Source organism: Triticum dicoccoides, chromosome 3A (assembly GCF_002162155.2).
Source record: "Triticum dicoccoides isolate Atlit2015 ecotype Zavitan chromosome 3A, WEW_v2.0, whole genome shotgun sequence".
Lineage (NCBI taxonomy): Eukaryota > Viridiplantae > Streptophyta > Magnoliopsida > Poales > Poaceae > Triticum > Triticum dicoccoides.
The window spans coordinates 719907017-719918050 of NC_041384.1; the positions used below are offsets into that span (position 1 = coordinate 719907017).

Genomic DNA, 11034 nt, shown 5'->3' on the forward strand with positions numbered 1-11034 from the left:
ATGAATTTGAGTCACTGAACCCGGTGAGGTTCCGGTCTCATTAGCTGCCGAAATTCAAAGATACAGAGAGAACCCAGTGTATCTCACCTACCATATGATTGTCAAGACCAATGAATCCAGTTAGCCAATGGCGTGCTTGAGAGAAAGCAGCTACAGTGATATGCCTAGAGGTAAACAAACATCTCAAGCCGTGAGAATCAAATTGTTCGAAAAAATCTATTTTATTAACTACATAAGATACTATATATTAACAAAGATAATGCACACATTTTTTTAAAACTAGAGTTAAATTGGAAATAAAATTCATATAAATTTGAAAAAACATATACGAAACTAAAACAAAAAAGGAAAGAAAATAATCAAAGAGAAAAACCAATTGACTTAAAATGTAACCAAACAAAAATAACATAAGGGAGAGACAAGATTAGAGATTATTTTTAATATAAATATAAACAAAATGGAAAAGTTGAACGGATCAAAGGAACGAAACATGCGAATTAACCAAATCACCATCTCCCCAATGGGCAGGCCCACTACAGGCTTGCCTTGAGGAAATGAAAGCTTCTGTTTTAGTAAAAGCAGGACATAGATACTCCTAGAGTATAGAAATGGAGAGGACCTTATTTAGGGGGGAAAACGGAAAATACCTAGCAAACCTCTTATGTTACCCTGTTCATGCCCCGCTTGGTGGGTGGATTATAGGGCTTATTTCTCTAGAGGCCCATTTAGCATCTAATTGTCTGGTTTGTTTGCATTTTACAATATCTTAGTAAAACATAATTGTTAAATTCTATTTTTTTAAACAAGTGATTATCTTAGTTTTCTGCCATCTATGAAATATAGTCGGGTATGTTACACAAATATTAGAATGTCCAATAAAATGCTAATTCTCCCTCGTAATTTTTTAATCTGCTTCACAGAAAATGTGATCTCCGTTTTATGAAACCTCTCAAGTTTATCAATTCAATTGTTCATATATGTAAATAGAAAACATAACTCTACATCTAAAAAGTGTTTCGGCATTTGTAAAATAGAAAACTTACACAACTTGCAAAAAATATTTCAGTATACAAAATTATCCTATATAATTTTCAATCACTAGATATACTTTGCGTTCCATGGTAAATGTTCATGTATGCGTAATAAAATGTGCATCGTATTACTCATGTATGCGTAATAAAATGTTCATGTATAAAGCAGCTACACCGATATTAGGTACACAAATATCTCAAGCCACGAGAATTGAATGGTTTGAAAAAAACTCTATTTGATTAACTATATAATATTATTATATATTAACAAAAATCTTGCATACTTTTGAGTTGGATTCAACTTATAAAAATCATGTAAAAATATAAGAATATAAGAAATTGATAACAGAAAAAATAATCAAAAAGAAAACAATTTCTTAAAATGTAACACTGCAAATAACATTATAGAGGGGAAAAAGGAGGTGAAATGATTAGAGATTTTTCCTTTTTTTTGCGCAAGGACAAAAGAATAGACTCGATGAATTGGAAAGCTAAGAAAAATCATTAGGAAGCCGAAAAATAAAAGTGAACAACAACAAACATAAAATTTGCGAGATTGAGTGTCCATGAGATTAATCTAAAAATCAATTTTTTGAAAAGTTGGGTATCGAATTGAGTCACATAACCAGGTGAGGTTCCAGAGTCCCTAACTGCTGAAAATCAAAAGATACAGAGATAACCCAATGTATCTCCCCTGCCATAAGTTTTGTCAAGATCGATGAATCCGACCAATCAATGCAGTGCTTGAGAGAAAGCAGCTAGGTTGGTATGCCCAGAGCCAGAGGTGCACAAATATCTCAAGCAGTGAGAATCATGTCATTTGGAAAAAAATATTAAGAATATAAGGTTACTATATATTAACAAAAATCATGGACACTAATTCTTTAAACTAGAGTCAAATTGTATAAAAAATAATGCAAAGATTTGAAAAATAAATACAAAACTAAAACACAGAAAAAAAGGAAAGAAAATAATCCAAGAGAAAAAAACCTTAAAATGTAAGCCAACAAAAAATAACATAAGACAAGAAAAGCGAAAAAAAGGCAAAGAAAAGATTAGAGATTGTTTCATTTTTGCACAAAGATGAAAGAATAGACATGATCTATAGGAAAACTAAGAAAAATAATTAGGGGGAAAAGAAAGTAAATGAAAACAGAAACAAAGAGGCTGTTTCCTTTTTTAATGACGTGCATCAGATTCGAGTTACAGAACTGGTTGAGGCTTCTGTCTCCTTGGATGCTAAAATTTAAAAGATACAGATAGAATAGAATGCATCTCCCCTTTGCCGTCGTACTTGCAAAGCAACACATGAGCTGTATGGGCCAACTTTCAAGGCCCAATAATTTAGACGCGACGGATAAAAAATACACTACTGGGCCAATACAGAAGCGCTTGTAGGCTAACATTTTTTAACTCTTACAACTATTTTTTAAAATACACTAATATCACTTTTTAAAACAGCATTCAACTTTCTCATAAATGCATGTACATTGTTTTAAACTACGTGAACAGTTTTAAGTGTCACAAACATTTTTCTAAATTTCATGTGTACTTTTAAGTGATACAATCATTTTTTCCAAAAGTATACGAATTAGTTATGTTAAATAGCATTTTTTAACATCTTGAACATATTTTAAGATATGTGGATATATATTAAATATGATAAACACTTTGTGAATGATTTAAACATTCTTTTACAAATTACAAGAGAAGAAACCAAACCACCAGCTCCCTAATGGGCCGGTGCACTGAAGGCTCCCCTTGAGTCTAATACTTCAACCGAGACATTCCCTCAAAAAAAAACTAAAAGCGAGACATGGCCACTTCTTGAGTATTACAAAGAAAAGACATAGCAACTGAAATCACTAGTTGAGGAGTACTCGTTGCAAAGATCACACCAACTCCCCTGGTTGCGACAAGTGGCCCACATGCAGCTCGCCAGTTGTTGCAACCTGTGAGTTTTCCCTTTTTTTTCATAGATCCATTTATTCAAAATGTTTTATCTCTCAAACCGTGCGTCCAAATCTCAAACCGCTTTCACCGTTGGATTCCTCGCGTCGAGATTTTCAAAACTAGATCCCATGTTGATAGGTTTTGACGAACTTTTTTTCACGAAAAAAACCGGACAAAAAAATGAATGAAAAACCGAACCAGAAGCACGAGTTTCTTTTCTTTCCGAAAGAGGTACGCCCGTGCCTCTCACCAAATCACAACCGTGCCTTTCCTGAAAGCAAAACCGTGACTCTCGCGGAAGGAAAAAAAAAGAGAAAATGTGTTTTTTTCATTTCCGAGGAGGCACGGCCGTGACTCTCGCGAAAGCACAACCTTGCCTCTCGCGGAAGCAAAACCGTGACTCTCGCGAAAGAAAAAAAAACAAAAAACGTGTTTTTTCCGTTTTCGAGAGGCACGGCCGTGACTCTCGCGAAAGCACAACCATGCCTCTCGCGAAAGCAAAACCGTGACTCTCGCGAAACAAAAAAAACAAAAAATGCGTTTTTCTTTTGTTTCCGATAGACACGTCCATGATTCTCGCTAAAGCACACGTGCCTCTCGTGGATACAAAACCGTAACTCTCGCGAAAGGAAAAAAAAACAGAAAACACATTTTTTTCCCGTTTCCGAGAGGCACGGCCGTGACTCTCGCGAAAGCACACCCGTGTCTCTCGCGGAAGCAAAACCGTGACTCTCGCGAAAGGAAAAAACAGAAAACGTGTTTTTTCCGTTTCCGAGAGGCACGGCCGTGACTCTCGCGAAAGCAAAACCGTGCCTCTCGCAGAAGCAAAATCGTGACTCTCGCGACAAAAAAAGAAAACACTTTTTTTCGCACAATTTTTTTTATCGAAAAGCTAAGGAAGACTGGTGGAAAACCAAAACGTCGAAAAAACCCGTTTAAAAAGCCGAAAACGCGTGCAGAAAAATAAAAAAACAAAATCCGAAGGGAATACCCAGAGCACGACACGTGGCGAATGACCGAGAGCGCGCCAAGTGACGCTGATCGTTGCGAGGCTCCCGAAGAAGTGCTCGTTAACTAGTTGCCCCCCCTAGCAACCTTCTTCTGTTAACCCGTTAATGCCCGATTGGTGGGCCGAGTTACGCGGCTGATTTCACTATAGGCCTTAATTGTCTAGTTTTTGCATTTTACAATATGTTAGTAAAATATAATCATTAAATTCTGTTTTTCAAAACAATCGATAAACATAGTGCTTTGAAATCTATGAAAAATAATCATGTATATTACAAAAATATTTGCTTGTCCAATGAAATGTGCATTCACCCTCATAATTTTTTAATCTACTCCTAAAAAATGAGTGATAAAAAATGGTTGCGGTCTATTAAGACATCTCACGTCTATCAAATCAATTGTTCATATATGTGAAATAAAAAATTAATTCTACTTCTAAAATGCGTTTCGGGATATGTATAACCAAAAACTCACTCAACTTTTGAAAAAATCTTATGGTATACAAAATTGTCCTATATAATTTTAAATCACTAGATATATTTTACGTTCAATGGTAAATGTTCATGTATGCATAATAAAATGTGCATCTTCTTACTAAATATGTACAAAGGGATTCACCAAAAAAATGTTGAACTTGTTTTGTCGTCCATGAAACATGTTAGTGTATTATCAAAGAGTAAATTATTACTTCATATTAAAAGAAAAAATGTACAATATTTTTAATTAACCAGATTCAAATAGTAAAGAAAATATGGTCAAATAATGGTAAACAAGCTTTGTCGTCCAGGAAACATGTCAATTATATACAACGGAATATAAGATTACTATATAGTCTTTAGCACTTTTCATTAACTCAATTCATATTGTGTAAGAAACTAATGCAAGAAATAATTCAAATACAAAATAAAACAAGGTAAAATGAATATAAAATAATCCAAGAGAAATTTTTTTCCTTAAAATATAACCTAACCAAATTAACATATGACATGAAAGGGAGAAAAATAAAGGCACACAAAATATAAGAGCTTTTTCCTTTTTTTGGAAGAACAAAAGAGTAGACATGATGTAAAGCAAAATAAGTAGGTGCCATAAAAAGAAAGTAAATTGAAACAAAATTAAGTGCAGTAAAGATAAAATTTACCAGTCCCAGTCACAATTTTTTTAAACCCCAGGCATCGGATTAGAGTCGTAGAACTGCGCGCGGGTTCAATCTAATCCCTTCTGATATTCAATGTACAAAATGAACACAATGTATCTCCCCTGAGAACATCATACGGTTGTCGATACCGGAAAGCTAGCCAATCAAGGTCGTGCTTGAGAGGAAGTAGCTACGGTGATTTTCCTAGAGGTAGAGGTACCAAGTATCTCAAGTTGCTAGAATTGAATCATTTTTAAAAACTATATTTTATGAACTGTATAAGGTTACTATATATTAACAAAAATCATGCAGTTTTAAAAAAATAGAGTCAAATTGTAAACACAAATCATTTAAAAATTAAGAAAGCAGGAAAGTGAAACACAAACAAAAAATCAAAGAGAAAACAATTTCTTAAAATGTAACCCAAGAAAAATAACATAAGAGTGGAAAGGGAAAAAATAAAGCCGAAAAATAGTAGAGATTTTTCCTTTTTCGCACAAGGACAAAAGAATAGACATGATGAAAAGGAAAATTAAGAAAAATCATTAGGAACCCGAAAAAGAAAGTAAATGGAAACAAAATCAAAGAGCAACAAACATATAATTTGCGAGATCCTGTGTCCATGAGATTAACCTAAGACCATTTTTTCCGAATGACAGGCATTGAATTTGAGTCACAGAAGCAAGTGAGGTTCTAGTCTCCTTAGTTGTTGAAATTAAAAAGATAAAGACATAACCCATGTATCTCCCCTGCCATACGGTTGTCAAGACCAATGAATGCAGGCAACCAACGCCATGCTTGAGAGAAAGAAGCTACAGTGATATGCCCAGAGCCAGAGGTACACAAATATCTCAAGCGTGAGAATCGAATCATTTGAAAAAATATATATTTTATTAACTATATAAGATTACTATATATTAACAAAACACATTCACACTATTTTCTAACTAGAGTCAAATTGTAAACATAAATTATGTAAAATTTTGAATAAATATGAAACTAAAACATAGAAAAGAAGAAAAAAAGAAAAGAATCCAAGAGAAAAATAATTTCCTTAAAATGTAACCCAATAAAAATAACAAAAGACAGGAAAGCTAAAAAAAACTAACGGAAGAGGATTTTTTTTAGAGATTTTCCTTTTTTTGCGCAAGGATAAAAGAATAGATATGATGAAAAAGAAAACTAAGAAAATAATTAGGAAGCCAAAAAATAAAGTAAATGTTAACAAAAACGAGAGCAAAACTATAAAATCTTGCCAGACTCAGTGTCCATAAGATTAATCGAAGGCCCATTTATTTTTTGAATAACTTGCATTGGAGTCGAGTGGTAGAACTGGGCAGTGGTGGACCCAGGAAAACAGTAGGCCCCAGGCCAGCTTCGAAGTGCTGTAGCAACAACGATGTACAGTCAACGAAGGGAATCGCCGTCACGCCCCAGGCAGCCGGCCTAAGGGTGTGTTTGGTTGGCGTCCACACCACCACAAGCCTGGCCTGGATGGGTGCCTGAAGCATGCCTGGTCCCTGTTTTGTTTGTGTCCTGAGCAAGAAAGTACATGCCTGGCCTGGGTTGCTCAGCAATGTGATTAGCCTGGCCAGGTTGAGAAAAATAAAGAATAAAAAAGATTCCTAGCCCAGGCAGTAGGATTAGCCTGGCCCAGGCGTCCAATTTCTTATGCCTGGGCGTGCCACAGCAAGCCTGGCCTTTGCTTAAGAATTTTTTATTCGCTGGATGACTAGATGATGCAATACCCTGCCAGGGTACGAACCAAACGCACAGCTGCCAGGCTAGCCTGGGCAGGCAGGAAAGCATCACGTTACCAGGCGAATGCCAGGCACCGGATTTTTCCAGGCAAGGAGCCGAGGATACGAACCAAACTAGCCCTAAATCCGCCTCTGGAACTGGGTAAGGTATGAGTCTCCTTGGCTGCTGAAATTCAGAAGATACAAAGAGAATGCAATTTATCTCCCTTCTCCCCTTTGCTGCCGTACACGCAAAGCAGCACAAGAGCTGCATGGTAGCAGTTATTGAGTACCACCTGGGCTAAAATATGAGGCACATACATACATACAATTTAATAAAACATACAACCTTTGGTGACGGACGAAGAGATCATATATGTGTGACGGATGAAAATTTCAGAGAAGAGCACCATTCTTTATTGTTAATAGGTACATATAGAGACAATAGGAGAGATGAGAAGACTAGAGTGAAATTGTAAACAAAAATCATGTAAAAATACTAAAATATAACACAGATAAAGAGAAAAAGAAAATAATCCAAGAGACAATTTCCTTAAAAGTAACCTAACAAAGATAACATAAGACGAGAAAGAGGGAAAAGCTAAACCCAGGATTAGAGCTATTTCCTTTTTTTTTGTTTTGCGGAAGGACAAAAGAATAAGAATAGGCATGATGAGAAGAACAACTAAGAAAAATGATTAAGAACCCGAAAAAGAAAGTAAATAAAAACAAAACGACGAGCAACAAACGTAAACTTTGCCAGATCCAGTGTCCATGAGAGGTATCAAAGTCCCATTGTTTTCTTAATGCCAGGCATCGGATTCGAGTCCATGAGATTGATCTAATTCCCATTTTTTGTAAATGCCGGGCATCGGATTCGAGTCGCAGAACAGGGCAAGGTTTCAGTCTCCTTGGTTGCTGAAATTCAGAAGATAGAGAGAGAACGCAATGTATCTCCCTTGCCATGCCCATACGGTTGCTGAGACCGAAGAAACCAACGAACCAGCCAACGCCGTGATGGAGAGAAAGCAGCTAGGGCGATACGCCCAGAGCCAGATCGAGGTACACAAATATCTCAAGCAGCGGGCGGGAATCGAATCGTTTGAAAAAGCCCTCCTCGGGGTCACACGAGCAGAGCAGCAGCCGGAGGAGGGAACCGGAATCAACCGATAGATTGCTGTATCCTGGACCCCCTGTCGGCTGTTCCTGTTCCTAGTGTGAACATGTATCTTCCGGTCCAGGCCCTTCCTTGCGATCGAAGATTTATCTGCCCGCCGGCCGGCCAATCTTTCCTCCCCGGAGAGAACCTGATTCCCAACTGACCCTGATGATTTCACACAGTGTTGGGCAAGGAATATCGGACAGAGCAGCCGTCCTGAAAATCTAGTCAGAAAGCGCCGCCTCTGACGCGGTGCTTTGCATCTCATCTCATCTCATCTCAAGCCTTGGACTTCTCCGGCCGCCGATCAGGCCACCAAACCCATGGGCGGACGTGTCAATCCCGATCCTTTGTACGTGTGCCTATCCGCTCAACCAACCTCGGCTATTCGAGGAGTGCTCGCTTTCGACTTGTCAGCTAATAAAGGTGGTGCTGAGGCAGAATCGAATCAAATTACTTGTCAGCGACTGCGCGGTGCGGTGTCAAAAGTTGGGGGAGAAGCTTCCGTGCTCTGCCTCTCTGTGTGTGCTATCCGTGTGCCTGAGCCTAACACCAGTGCGGCTGGCGTGTATATATAGAGGGTGCTGGAGTTGGAGACAGGTATCCATCAGCAGATCAGCTGAATCCGATCGACAGCACAGCACAGCAGAAGCAACTCGTAGCCAGAGGACATACCTGATGGAGAACAACAGGAGCAACCAGCAGGCTCCTCCACCACCGCCAGGTATTGGTCGATCTACGCTACGGACTCGTTGGGGTTCAGCTCCCTGAAATCTTCAGATAGATGAACTTGTTGCTGCTTTCGATTTGTTCATTCGTTGGTGTTGGTGTTGCAGGGTACCCAACGGCGGCTGCGGAGCAAGGCCAAGCGGGCGGGAAGAAGGGGGGCCGGGCGAGCACCAAATCCAGGGGCGAGAAGGGCTTCATCGAGGGGTGGTACGTACTCCCCACCACCAGCTACTCCATCCATCGACACCACCTCCTTAACTGTCGTTTGTGATTTCCGGCCTGACAGTGTCTGAATTTGGTGTGTGTGTTTTCAGCCTGGCGGCGCTGTGCTGCTGCTGGATCTGCGAGATGTGCTGCGACTAACCGGCCGGCGACGGCGAGGTTCCTGGCACAAGGCCTCGGTGCTATCGTACCCACGAGGAGCGTATGCGTATACAGAGAGAGAATTGTTGTTAATTTCAGTGCCCGTTGTTTTAGGTTCTACATATATACTCCTAAGGTGATGCACGCATGATCAGTACTGTACCTGCCTACCTGTGTGCGTGTGTGAGATATTTCATGTATCCGTCCGTGTGCAGTGCCATATTCATGCACCGCGTCGTGTGTAATTAACCGGTGTGTACGAGACCGATATACTACTCAGTAATACTGTGATTGAGTATTTGATTTGAGGGTGCTTCCACTGCGTATTATTCACCCATTTGCATCTTCTTACTCTAGCATCATCGGGCCCCTTAAAAAAACAAAGAATCCTTTGAAAATTCTCTATTCCCTCCGTCCCAAAATAAGTGTCTCAGAGCAACTCCAACAGGGCGACCCAAACAGACGCGCACTTTGTTCGTTTTTTGTCCGTTTGGGCCGGCCAGGCGAACGTGCGTGTCCGTATTTTAAAATGGGTCAGCTTGACCGCCCAACGGGGAGGCCGACCCAAAGATGCCGCCGTGGGGAAAAAATAATACTCCCTCTGTAAACTAATATAAGAGTGTTTAAATCACTAAAATAGTAATCTAAACACTTTTATATTAGTTTACGGAGGAAGTAAGTTGCAAGAAATAAACATAAATAAACATAATTAAACATGAAGTGGCTGGTCAAACGCCGGCCAAAGTCCATCTAAATCTAATAAAAATAAAATACAAAATTAAAAAAAGTCTGTGCCCGCCTACTGCCGCCCGGCACGCTGCCCTAGACGTCGTCGGCCTTACTCTTGCCCTTGCCGTCGACGCCGCCGTCGTCGGTGAGGTTGATGAAGACCGGAGCAGGGCCAGCCCACCCAAGCGCCGCCTGGTACGCTGCCAGGGCAGCCTCCTCCGGCGTCTGCTGGGGTGGTGGCATTGCGGCAAGCCGCGCGCGCTCCTCCTCCTCCTCCTTGAGCCGGAGCGCCTCCGCGTCGCGTTGGAGCATGGCATCATAGCGCATCTGCTCCTCGCCGTCGGCCTGCTCCTGGCGGAGTCAGTGCTCCTTCCATCGCTCGAGGTGGGCCGCCTCCTCCTCCGGCGTCGCGGCGAAGTGGACGGGAGGCGCGCTCACCCACTCGCGGTACTGACCCGTCCACGAGTAGGCCTCCTCCGGCCAAGTGGGGGGAGGCGGGGAGCGCTTACGCGTCGGCTCCGGCTTCGGCTTCGGCTTGGGCTGGACGGGCGGCGCGGTGGCGGTGGCGGCACGAAGAGCGGGGTGTGAACAGAGTCCCCCGCTGCCGACAGGGCAAGGGCTTGCTCCAGCCCATCCCAGTGCGCGTCCTCCTCGAGGCGGCTAGCCTCCAGCGCGTGCTGCAGGGCCTCCTCGAGGGCGGCTTGGTACTCCGCCGCCGCCTCCATGTCCTCCGGCTCTACCTGCGGGGGCGGCAGTGGGAACGGCGGCAGGACGGCGTCGACACCCGAGCGCCGTTGCTCCTCGTGTTCGAGGGCGAACCACGCCTCCCAGTTGGGGGAGTCGGCGGCGTACTCTGGCAGCCGACGCTGCTCCGGCGTGAGCTGCGCGCGGCGCCTGCGCACCTCGTCGTCGTGCGGCCGTTGGGTACGAGGAACCGCCGGCACCGGGATCCGCTGCGGATCCAGATGCCAATGGTGCGACAGTGTGACATCGGGGTACGACAATGACTGCATGTACTCCCAGTGCCACCGCGCTTGGTGCACCGGGATGTGCAGGCGCCGGCGACCAGGGCGGAAACGCGTCACCGTCGAAGGAGGAGGAGGAAGGGGAGCACGGGAGGATGAGGCGCCGGGGGTGCCCTTGCCCTTGCCCTTGCCATTGCTGCTGTCGAAGATGCCCATGGCT

The 11034-nt window shown here is 42.0% G+C and overlaps 1 protein-coding gene across 1 annotated transcript; it reads left to right on the forward strand.

Moving 5' to 3' along the window:
- Positions 1–8598: 8598 nt before the first annotated feature.
- Positions 8599–9435, forward strand: LOC119270465 (cysteine-rich and transmembrane domain-containing protein WIH1-like). The gene is made up of 3 exons (XM_037552473.1): positions 8599–8752; positions 8865–8964; positions 9072–9435. Exons 1-3 carry the CDS (start codon positions 8707–8709, stop codon positions 9118–9120), a joined length of 195 nt encoding a protein of 64 aa, XP_037408370.1. The 5' UTR covers positions 8599–8706; the 3' UTR covers positions 9121–9435.
- Positions 9436–11034: the final 1599 nt, after the last annotated feature.

Bases quoted from the DNA above. Each gene is read 5' to 3' on its own strand.
- LOC119270465 (XM_037552473.1), top strand. From the start codon at position 8,707: ATGGAGAACAACAGGAGCAACCAGCAGGCTCCTCCACCACCGCCAG. The intron at 8,753-8,864 runs GTATTGGTCGAT...TTGGTGTTGCAG, and splicing joins GGCTCCTCCACCACCGCCAG to GGTACCCAACGGCGGCTGCG. The intron at 8,965-9,071 runs GTACGTACTCCC...GTGTGTTTTCAG, and splicing joins AAGGGCTTCATCGAGGGGTG to CCTGGCGGCGCTGTGCTGCT.